At 40.3% G+C, this 12,500-nt stretch overlaps 1 protein-coding gene and 1 pseudogene across 1 annotated transcript in view; both read right to left on the minus strand.

Moving 5' to 3' along the window:
* LOC138046083 (uncharacterized) overlaps window positions 1-10,194 on the minus strand; it is a 169,565-nt gene extending 159,371 nt beyond the window's left edge. Inside the window, 3 exon segments of the mRNA XM_068892761.1 lie at window positions 9,062-9,127; window positions 9,225-9,281; window positions 10,123-10,194. Of these exon segments, the coding sequence (XP_068748862.1) occupies window positions 9,062-9,127; window positions 9,225-9,281; window positions 10,123-10,194 (195 nt within the window).
* Window positions 2,238-8,376, minus strand: LOC138044728 (uncharacterized; annotated as a pseudogene).
* Window positions 10,195-12,500: the final 2,306 nt, after the last annotated feature.

Raw genomic sequence — 12,500 nt, forward strand, 5'->3', positions numbered from 1 at the left:
TGATATGATATCTCTTTCCTTAATTCTTGCACCTGTTCTACTCTCGTCATACTTTTGCCCCCATAGACTCGACACTTTGTACTCCTGGCCTCAGTTGTTCAAACACCGGATAAATTTATCCGGTGGACAAGTCGTTATCCAGAGTTTAAAAGATACTCCACGTTAAATGTTAGCCCAAATTTTAGAATTTGTCTTTACTTAGATTCGCATACAGTGTGCATAATCCGGGTTACATGGGAAATTACTGAAATCTATACACAGAATGAAACTGTGGGATAGTGACTTATACACCGGATAAAGTTATCAAGGCTTTGAACAACTGGGGCCTGGGATGTACACATAGGTTAATTGGGGCCTTGGGGAGGCCCACGATTGGTCACTGCCGAACCAGGGGGGAGACCCAACTCTCTGCCCTATATCGGTCTGTGCACCTTCCATATTTACCTAGGAATGGTGAAAGTCGGCCTTGGGAGGACGCCCAAAATACAGGAGTACATGCGGCTGACCTTTCAAGTTTCAATCGAGCACTTTGTCTCCCACTTCCCCTTTTGAGCGACACCGAGTTGTTGTTTTTGTTGATGTTAAGTATAATCATTTTTGGTCGCCAAACCCGAGGAAGTTGATTAATTATACAATCAGGCACAAAAGTGTTGAAGCATTTCCGCAAATGGAATGTTTTCGAACCGAGATCTGTACTTCCCCTGATAGAAAAAATACCCTTTTTCGTCCATGGTCATCCCCACTCCCTATTCCAGTTTAATTGAGGCGGGCTTTGTAGACGCCGTCACGAGGTTACAACATCAGGTAGGTCAACTTACACTTTCAACAAAGGAGAAAGTTTGTTTTTGGGTAGTGTCTCAACTATTTTTGTCCTTAATGGCAGGTTTGGATGTGTCAAAAATCTATATTACCATAATCTCTAGTCAGCACCTCCTTTGCTCCTGCTTTAACGAATTGAGGACAAGGATTTTCCAAGACTGCGCCTGCGCTCTAATCCCTCCTGGAGTTAGCTCATAAGACCTAATAACAGGTACCCCCGTTTAACAAATAATGACAAATGTCAATGACAATAAGAGTAACAAATACTTGTAATTAAAAGGAATATTTAATCTGTCTCAAATCATGGCTTGTTAGAAGCATGTAAACTAATCTATACTCAACTATCCATAATGCAGTTTTTTTGTTTGTTTGTTTTTTAACAAGAATAGCAACTGCAACTAGTTTGTCCGCATTACAACTGAAACTTATTACGTCATCTGTTAACCTTTTGGAAATCTGTTCCTGATTATATCTTTTTCTTTTTTTTTTACACGAATACAACATGACCAATATTTCTTTACTCGATTTCAAGGAGCAATACACCACTTCAAGGTACTTTGGAATTTAACTGGCGTATGATTAAACAAAACATTTGAAAACAAACATTGCACCTACACCTTATAATACGTCTTTTTTCACCTCGCAACTTTCTTTGGATGGTAGGAGAACTTGTCGTAACAAGCACGTGTTACATCATGCTTTTTGCGTGCATTTCGCGTGGGCCTGATATTACTAATTATGATTTTTTAAATTAATTCTTAGGCCCCATCCACACGTATCCGGAGACTTTTGTATCCGCAAATTTATGCGGATACACCTTGTGTCCACACGTGTCCGCCGTATACGCTCGGTGTATCCGGAGATTTCTGTATACGCTCTCCAGAGTGGAAATTTCTGTATACGCTGTGTATCCGGATACGTGTGGACGCTCGTATCCGTATATTTTTGTATACGCTGACGTCACAGTATCAGAACCAGTCTTTTTCCGCGCGAGATTTTCCAAAATGGCAGCGAGCAGAAACGTTGTGTGTTCAATGCTACTAGGACTACTGTTTTCTCTTAATTGAGACATTTTTATGGTGTTTTTTAACAGGAATTTTTTTCGCTCTTCAAATTCACACGTGTTGAAACCTCAAGTAAACAAGCAAGAAGGCCGCGAATTTGGTGCCAAAATTATCGCAGGCTCAGCTTTCTTTGTAATGCGCATGCTCTGTTGACTAATCCTTTGAGATGTCAGGATACGAATCGGATACGTGTGGACGGTCGTATACGATTCGTATACGCTATGTGTGGACGCAGATATTTTTGTATCCGCATAAAAAAATTTGCGGATACAAAAATCTCCGGAAACGTGACGACGGGGCCTTAAGGATTATGGAACACCAAATTACTATGACCACGTAGAATGGTAAGTAAATTTAATTGGACAGAATCAGGTACACAATGCATGAAAGGTAGATGCCTTTCGTCCCGATGATAGGCACAGGTCAGGTTTACTTTTCGCATTGTACGACCGAGTATTAACTATGCATATATATTTCATGACAGGAATTGCATTTTAAAACATCATGGACGAAGAAGTAACAAAGAAAATGAACACAAACTTCACACCTCACCAAGAACGTCTCTTTGACCTCGTTCAGTGCCTAAGCCGCACAGGCGTAAATATAAAGCCTGACAGTTCTCACCACTTTATGTTACCATTCCATTGTCCACAGTTTTAAACAATATTGAAAGTCCACGATGCCTTTTCTCTTAGGATATTTGTGAATTCCTCAGCCAACTCGTTGTAAGACTGGTACGTAGAGGGCAACTCCAGGGTTGGTCCACACGTGTGTGCGATGGCGGTTCTCCCTATACCTTCGACTGAGTTGAATGACACGGAAATTGTTTGCAGTACCATCACGTCAGAACCAGTTACAAACTTCAGAAAGGTCTTCAGGGACACTGCATCAAGGGATTTAATGAACTTTTTTAGAAAGCTCAAAGATTATTTTCTGCATCTGAAGTTGGCTTGGCATCTAGAGCTTTGATAACTTTCTTGGCAGTTGGCTTGTTATCCAAGAACAATTGCCTAAGACTCTCTACGTTAGCAAAGTCGGCATGTTCTTTCAGAACTCTTAGCACAGGGGCCCAGCAGTTGGCGATGTACCTTGGCTTTTGAATGATTTCTTGGTGCGCAAGCTCAGCAAATAGACTTTTGATATTTTGCGGCTTAGGTTTTCGATAGCACTTGTAACTTGACAGAAACTCAGTGAGATCTTCGTCATCAGCTTGAAAGTCTTCCGACAACACTCTTTCCAACACTTCTCTTTCGTCAGGAGTGATGTATGATTTAAATGACAGAAGAAGGTCTCTGTAGTCGTCTCCTCGCCGTGTAGGCAGGATGCCAGGAATACTGGAGATAGGCATACGGGTACATAACCTGTTTCTTTTAAACCATACAGCAACACACGCCCAATCGCTTCCCATTCATGTTTTTGATGATCATGTCGAATGGAAGGTACCTTTTCAACGTACCCCAAAGGTCAGGGAAGCAAATATGTGTTGCCAAAAAGTAGATAATACATCTCTCAGTACGCCGGGGCCTTCTCCCTCCTCCAAACGACCATGGTCATCAATGACTCTCACATTTAGTACTTGACGTGTTATCTCTGGACACGAGAATAACGGTATAAGGTCGTCCTTCGGTCTTGTACGGTGGACTTGTACACTCTTTTTGCCAAAATCTGTAAGACGAGAGCAGGACAATGTCAGAATGAAAGCAAAAATGTGAAAAAGCCGTTCAAAAAGTGGCATCAGCTTCAAGCGTTTAAATTGATAGCCAAGAGAATGCATTCGTTAATCCATTGAGAGGAAAACTGAAAGAGAGAAACTGTCTGAGTCGTGGTACATGCTAATAAGGCACGTTAATAGCTACTACGCTCGGTGCACATGTGACAACATGTGTTAATGATTTGTGCTCAAATTCCATCTTAAATGCCGGTTTTGACCAACATATCTTGGTAAGTTTCTTGATTATATTCTCACCTTCTGAAAAGTGGCTGGCATTTGTAGGCGTGACATTTTCCTGCGGAAGAAAAAAAATGCCCTCATCATAGACTGAAGACTGTACTATGTGCTCACTTGAGAAGAAAATGAGAAGTTGACTGTGCGGTCCAGGGGAAGGGGGACTTGATTTAAACCGATTACAAACATTTATGCCTCAAGAAATTTACTACATATATATATTTGCTTTTTTGGTGTGTGTGCAGAAGGCTGGGAAGCCAACGATGTACTCACTAGCCAGTAGCAATGAACTACTACTGATTGATCCCTTTGAATGAAAAACATATCTGCCGTGAGCCGCGTCCCCCTGGTTACTAGTCGGGTGTGCTAACCACTGCACCATCACGACAACCCTTTCTGGCAACAGAGCAATCAGTGAAGATACTGATTAGCCAGGGGGTTCCTCGGCGTTATTTAACATATATGGTATATCCGGGGGACATAACAACTAAATATGGCATTATACACTGGTTCTACTAAACCCGTGAAACAAAGTGTAATAGTCAGTGCCTATTAGACAAAAACAGGTGAAGTATAAAGTCAGTTCAATAATAATTACACAATCATATTTTCCTACCAGGGTTTCCGTCTCAGATGTACCACTCAACAATTGTGACAAATAAATTTGCCGAAACTGAAAGCCCTTAAGATAAAAATAAGTAAAAACAATAATAATAATTATTAACAGAAAATCTCCAAAGGGCATGAGATTTCTACACCTCCTTCTATTATTACCTGATATCCTCACTTTGGTATTGAATTTGAAAAGCATTTGGAACCCACCAAAACATATAAAAAGCGGTGCTGTCAGGATATAAGAAGTAATTAATGTCATTAATGGGAATTAATATCCCCTCAACCTCACCAAGAAGACAAAATCTAAGGCTAGCCCACCTTTGAAGTTCTTTTACTATCTTTTCCCTGTGTAATACTGCCTTGGTGTATTTATATCTGTTACACTGAAGAGGTTTGCCATAGGGTTACAATCTATGGCAGAAAACTGGGTGTATGTTCCACACAGAAGGTACACAGAAAAAAATGGGGCTTAAAAGGAACATCATGATCATCTGTGGGGATACATTTATAATAATGAAAAAAAAAAGAGAAAAAAAAACTTACACGGTTAGTCTGACTGTGTCTGGTACCCCCTTGCGTGGTCCTACAACAACAAAAGTGATATGAAATGGTTTTGTTATGCTGTTTGATAACAGTTTAAGACCCCTATGTAAGGTAGGTAAAGTATGCTTACAAGCCAAGTGGCTCGTCCCGCTGGAGCTTATCCCGGTTTCAGTAGCATCAAGAGACTATAGGAGTATTTCTACTTCCTCCTGGATGGGGATGCTAGTCCATCGCAGGGCTACCCCCAGCATTAAATTTGCCAGTACCCATTTACACACCTCAGTGGAGCAAGGCACTGTGAGAGTCAAGTGTAACTCGCCCTTGCTCCAAAGTCAAAAGCAGTAACCATGAGGCCGCCACGCCTCCCACATTGTACTTGCCTTGAATTAGTGAATTTAATTAATTAATTATTTAATGATGAATTTCTTTAATAATAAATCTGTTGACAATTTGTCTAGGAAGGGTCGGTACTCAACTACTGGCAACCATTTTTGATCCTCCTTAAAGCATTATCAGCTATAACACTACTAAATTTGATGTGTTCTCGTAACTACTGTTGAACCTGCTGCCTAATGCAAAAAAGACCCACTAACCTAACTTGTAATGCATTTGAAATGATGACTTCTGGATATACTCATGTCTTTTCTGTGTCAAAGTCAGATCGAGGAACTTACCTGCTTGGATTGCTGTCCTGAGTAGTATTATTGTTGGCTAGACTGGGGCTGCTGCCCTGAGTAGCATTACTGTCTGCAAGACCAGGGCTGCTGTCCTCAGTAGCAGTATTGCAAGCAAGACCAGGGCTGCTGTCCTCAGTAGCAGTATTGCAAGCAAGACCAGGGCTGCTGTCCTCAGTAGCAGTATTGTAAGCTAGACCAGGGCTGCTGACCACAGAAGCATTATTGTTGGCTAGACTGGGGCTGCTGTCCTCAGTACCGTCAGTGTTCACCACACTAGGAATGCTATCCTCAGTAACATGGCTGATCTCAGGATTCTTTTTGCTGTAGGATTAGTGAGCATAAATGTAAATTCCATGGATCATTAACCTGAACATCCTTGCACATTTGAAACAACACTTTTTAGCATTGGTGGAATGGTTATGGTTTTAGTCTCCATAAAATTAACAGATTTCTTAGTCTTTCCAGGAAACCACCCTTCTCTTAATAAAACAAACATATGGAACTGATAACATAAATTTGCATTTCATAAAATTCGACACAGACACAAACAGCCCAACTCTGCATATTATTATGATGTGCACAGTGATTCCATTTGAATACAGTGGTAGGCAGAATAGAGAAAAATGGTAATGCACCAACTGGAATGCTGCTAGATTCTAGCTACTATGTGGTGGGTTTATTCAAATTATGTTGTAACACTGTCTAATTGACAGGCACATTGTACTTCAAAAATATATAATACACATCTACTGAATAAACATCGCTTTCTCAGTTCTGAGGCTAACAACATGATCACTCACGTGAGAAAGTCCCCTTCCATAAGGGCTGTTTGTAAGGTCTCGCTGAAATTGAAGTCATCCATAGTACACCACAAATCAGGTAGTGTGACATTGGTGTTGCTTAAATCTTCCTCATTTCCAAATCCAAGAAAGCTTAATCCATCTTCAGGATAGGGAGGCATAACCGTTGTTTCCTGCATATTTAAAATGGATTTGTCTCCCACCATAACTGATAATGATGGCAGCAGTTCTGGCAGCCCGCACCCTGAAAGAGCAAATGATTCTGGCTTGGTACTTAGAGAGCCAATCCAGTCATATACTGCACCCATTTCATCGGTTGCTTTAAAAGCCGTCTTTGGATACCCAAAGTAACATGACGGACCGAGACAACAGCGCTAGCTTCATTAACTGCAGGTTCAGGAGGTAGTCTTCTTCTACGGGCAGTTTGCAAATGCCGTTGCCTCTTTGATGCCTCCTCGATTTCCAGCTTTTCTCTTTCTTTAGCTTGGTCGGCTGCCAGGGACTCTTGATACTCCCTGTCCTGCCGGTCTTTAATAGTTTCGCGTTCAGCAGAGGTGCCCATCAGCCCACCATGGTTGGCATCAACATGACTTCCTTTCTTGGCATTAAGTTTGAGTGGCTTCCTATCCACTTCAAAAACCTCTGGCAACTCTGTGTCACACCCTTCAGTTTCCTTGTCCAAAGATCTTGTCATCAGATGTGGTCTGATGACTAACTGTGGTCAGGGCATGGCTACTTATGTATCTGGCCAAAGTGAAGTTTGCAAAGAATATCTCATCACCCTTGAAGTTTCCATGTGTTGACGTCATATCTTCAATTTTACCAAAAAAGCTCATACCACCAGGAAAGAATATTGATTTACCCAGAGCAATCAAATCATGGACATCTGAGCTACGTTTTGCACTCACAGTTCTAGTCCCACCTCCTTTTGCTAGGCGAACTCCAATATACCTTTTCTGTTGTTGGTCATAGTGTAGCCAGCCAAACTGAACTTTTCGGTGGCCATCCTTGATTTGGTTAGAGGGCCCTGGCGCTGTACTGGCCGTTTCTTCCACTTTCTTTTTCTTTTGTTTTACCTTTTTTTAAGGAGGTCGAGTAGCTTTCTTTTCTTCTCATCTCTACTCTCACCTCGCAACTTTTCATTTACAAATCTTCGTAAGGACAGCAGATCCCCTCTTTCACTGTGAAATTGAGTTCTGGCGTGGAAACTGGGAGCAGTGACTGAAATTTTTTTTAAAACAGCTGCAAATTTTTTAAGCAAGTGGGTATCCGGAAATGTTCGTGAAAGTAATAAAAGAGCTAAGAAAGGTGTGCATATCTTCAGCCTGTGTGGCAGGCGTTACTATTTTATAAGCAAAGGAATAATTTCAAAGCAACGGCATGTCAGTTAATTTTTGGGAATTTAAACTGAAATTTAATTCTGAAATTTCTGGCCCCTTTTCAGCAAAAGAGTTACCTTTTTGAGAAATGCTGAGCGTAGTTGAGCAAACGACAATTTAAGTTTATTGGCGTGCAGTCTCTTATATTTTTCTTTGACATAGTACAGCGCGCGATTACGTGACACCCGTCGTTTGTACCACTAATTTGCATGAAATAATAATTTCACCCGTCAGTGCGTGGCTAACGACCGCCGGAAATACGTCTGCGTTCGCAGGCTAGTGGCTCTGAGGAAAGAAGCACGACTGCTCGTGGTCTAGCTCGAGAACTGATTTTCTCTTCGCTTGACGGTTGAAGACGTTGAAGAAAAATTTGACTCGGTGGCAAATGTAAGAGGTTCAAAGACTGAATATGTACGGTACGGTTAAATGATGATCAATGACGGCTCAGTGGAAAAGTACTCGATTGAGGTTGTAAGATTCCTTCCACGTGCACGTGACATCATCACGGGTATCAATACCGCGGATTATAGACATGATAACACCCCAATCGACTGCGAATGCTTCCGATCTTACATTCCACAAATTTTGTTTTTTTTCGCTAGTATCAAGAATGGGCTGCTGCCTCCCTAAGGCTCGCCAGCAATTAATAATTTGTTAATTTTCAACATTTCGGTTATACAATAGAGTGCAAATTAAACTTATGATCGGTAAATAACTGTCAAATACGTTATCTGTTCTTTGCACTAATTAAAATCCAATTGCTGCAGTCTTTGTTGTAGTGTTAGAATTCGATCACACGATAAGAAAAGTTAATGGGATATCTCAATGGGCATCCGTTGCGAATTAAAAGAACCAGAAATTCTAGTTATCGGGGTAAATTTTGATCAAGGAAAACGAAATTTAGTTCGAGTTAGCGGGTTTTTCGAGTTATCCGAGTTCGAGTTAACCGAGTATGAATGGCTGGAAAGTTGGGTGAAATCCAAGGGAATTGAGACTCACTTCGATTTAGCGGAGGAGTTCGAGTTATTCGAGGTCGAGTTACCGGGGTTGTACTGTATCTCCGTTATGCAACATATTTTGACGCATGCAAAGGTGGCTCAAACAGCGGTGAACTACAACAATAGGGAAGACAAGAAAGGATAGTTATTCATCTGAAAAACTACCGGGGGGGGCGGGGGGTGATCACCATCAGTGCTTGAAAATTAGGGTCACTGCTTACCTTCTCATCTCTGAATCGATCGATCACTTCATCTGGAATCTCTCTCTTTTCGAGAAACTCGCAAATCTATGAACAGAAAACCGCGTTAAGTTGAAATCTGCATTACTTTATGAAATTTTAGTGAATTCCAGTAGATATTAAGAGTACCGTAAGAGTTACTTACCTCATTGATTTCCAATTCGAAGTCCGCCATACTCTATTAAGAAGTAATCTGAGCACGCTAAATCGCTAAAAAAGTAGCTAAAAAAGTCGCTAAAAAAAGTTGTTAAAAAAGTCGCTAAAAAAGACGCTAAATTGATAAAAAACATCGCAATTTTTGAATGACACTTATGAGCCACCGTACAATTCAGTGACTTCTTTGTTTGTGTAATGCGTACCACAGGCAACCCAGTGTAAGCTTTTTGGAGCTTCTAGTTTTATGAAGAAGGCAATGGGGGCGAACAGTATCGGAAGAAGAATAAGTTTCGATGCGCTGTTGCGAAAGGCGAAAAACGCCTTGTGAAGCTGCGAGAGAGGATTTGATAAGTTTGTCTCATTTTTTTATGCAGCGTGTACGATAGCTTGACGACCCTAGACAGATTAACCTCTGAAGTCTCAGAATAGTCTCACATTTAATTATGAAAACTCGTATTAGCCGAGCGCCTGGGAGGTCCTTTTTGTTTTCGCGCATGCAAGGTAAAATATATGGGAGTTTATAGCTGTTGGAGCGACTTCCCGTCTAACACTCAATATTCAGCTCAAAATGGTTTACAATGTCCATAATGGTTTTGCCTGCGCTGACTTTGTCGAGGGTGGCCAATAAAGGTCGTAAATGGGTGTTAACCGAAAACTTGAAATTGGTCCTTTTACAATTTACCGGAAATAAAATCGGCCTTTCACGTTTCACAAAAAAGAAGACATTTTTGACACGAATTTACGTAATTTACGATTTTACGGTTGCTTTTGTTGTGTCATCCTTGGAAAATCCTCAAGGTCCTCAAGGTAGTAGTAACGAGAAAACTGAGAAAACTGCTGACGAAAGTGCGCCAATGCTTCAAGAGGAAGTCGGAAGCTCGGCAAACTTCCTCCTTGGTGGACGTCGGAAGCTCGGCAAACTTTCTCCTTGGTGCACGATCTCGATTTGGATGAGTCATTCGTTTCAACAATCGTTTATTGTACTGAAACATAACGGGAAACTAGGAAACCGGTTTAAGGTAAGAGGACTTTTATTCATAATAAGACCTCACAATTCACTCCATGCTTTTTGTTTTGCATTCACCTTCCAGAAGGTTGATCGAATGCAGTTTTCTTTTCGTGAAAAATAGCAAACAAGTCGTGAATAACCTCACCGTCGAACTACAAGAATAACCAAAATACAGGGACAAATGTAGACGTGCTTGCGATAAATAAACGCGCTACATGGATGCAACTTAAAGTAAGCGTGACCAGTTATAAAGGGATCTAAATGCGGTATCGGTATTTCGTCGATTCGAGGTTCGAGGTTCGAGGTACATAAAGGGCCTGTGTTGCCAGCTGCAGTTTCACAGTTAGTGGCCATGGCCACGTCATCCTATCACAATAACACAATTATTGCTCTTGCAAAAAGATATGATTTTTAAAGACTAAAATCAGTAAGAATAATATTTGTTCCACTAAAAGTGCAGAGAGAAAAGTAAAAAAAAGAAAAAAGTATAGCTTATCTGCTGAATAGCCCGCCACTTATTTGCATAATAATAACATCGAATTCGTTCTGAAAGTCGCCTATAGTAATGAAGTCGATACGAAGGTTTAAGTTTAATAGAGTCCTGTTTGAAAACTGAATTTGATTTTTGTATTCTTTTACAAGCGCTCGCGAATCCAGGAGATGCGATTCATTCACTTTCTCTTCCTTTGGTTGGATCAAAAATTGGACCAAAAATTTTTTCATGGAATTTTTTGCATTACCATAATACTACCCTTTACTAAAAACCTACCTGTCTCCTTCTCTCCGGGATTCTCAATGGGTGCTTTGTTTTTCGAAGGAATGAACTAAGCTATCAATAGCGCTTGTCGACTTCGTCCCAAGTCTTTAAATCATGATATGGGCTAAACATTCTTCTACTTTGACAGATCACATGTTTCCGCGTTAATCAAGGGATTTTGTAATGCTATACCCTCTCAATAATTCTCGACGAATATCATCTATTTATACGAGCAACAAATAATATCATAAACAGCGGGATAGGGTATTCAGAATCCGAAGTACCTTCATGCAACGTGATTTAGCGTTGACCCACATGACAAATAAAGTATGTATGTATGTATGTATGTATGTATGTATGTATGTGTATGTATGTATGTATGTATGTATGTATGTATGTATGTATGTATGTATGTATGTTCCCTTACTTGAGAAGGTCCTTTTGCTTAAAAGAATTGTGTGTCATTGGCGTACATGAACTTATGTAATGCGTGTTTACTGTATTTCTTTCTTTAGATAAATCACATTGTATTTAGGTCGTGCTTTCACTTCAATAAACATAGCTGAAACGATGGCAAATTTTTTATTCTATATGTCCTCACTGTAAATATTATCGTAATAGCGTTAATAGAACGAAAGATATAGTTCATTCTTTGAGAGTGCTTTCTCTGGTGTCTCATGTTGCGAAAAAAATGCAGCAGTTATGGGGTATACCGACGGTAAAAAAGTCAGCAGTGAAAGAGTTAAATTAAAGGAGGCCAACACCCATTGTATCTTTTCGTTTTTCTTTTTATCGCTTGAATATGTTAACGATTCAAAGTTACTTTCGTGGCATGAATGTCAAGCCATTGCGGTGATAAATTCCAACACGTACTCGGACCCATTAATTCAATGGTGTCAGTGAAGAGGTCACTACGGTGTGTGAACAATATATCTCTACTTCCAACATAAAACGGGTGGAGGAAAGGAAAACAAATCCTGTTTCCTTTTTTGCAACAATTGTGGATAATAATTGGCACTTTTATTCAATGAAGACTACAGCTTGCGAGCAGGCTCTTAGTGGTTCGAGGTACATGAAGGGCCTGTGTTGTCAGCTGCGGTTTCACAGTTACTGGCCACATCATGCTATTACAACAACACAACGATTGCTCTTTCACAAATACAGCTTTTTAAAGACTAAAATCAGTAAGACTAAAATTCTTTCCGCTAAAAGTGCAGACAGAAAAGGAAAAAATAGAAAAAAGTATAGCTTATCTGCTGAATACCCCGCCACTTAACATCGAATTCGTTTTGAAAGTCTCCTATAGTAATGAAGTCGATACGAAGGTTCAAGTTTTTCATCAGAGTCCTGTTTAAAAACTGAATTTGTTTTTTTAATTCTTTTACAAGCGCTCGCGGATCCAGGAGATGTGATTCATTCACTTTCTCTTCCTTTGGTTGGATTAAGAATTGCACCAAGAATTGTTTGATGGAATTTTTTTCATGAAGTGTGCGATAAAC

This window comes from Montipora capricornis, chromosome 4 (genome assembly GCF_036669925.1).
Source record: "Montipora capricornis isolate CH-2021 chromosome 4, ASM3666992v2, whole genome shotgun sequence".
NCBI lineage: Eukaryota > Metazoa > Cnidaria > Anthozoa > Scleractinia > Acroporidae > Montipora > Montipora capricornis.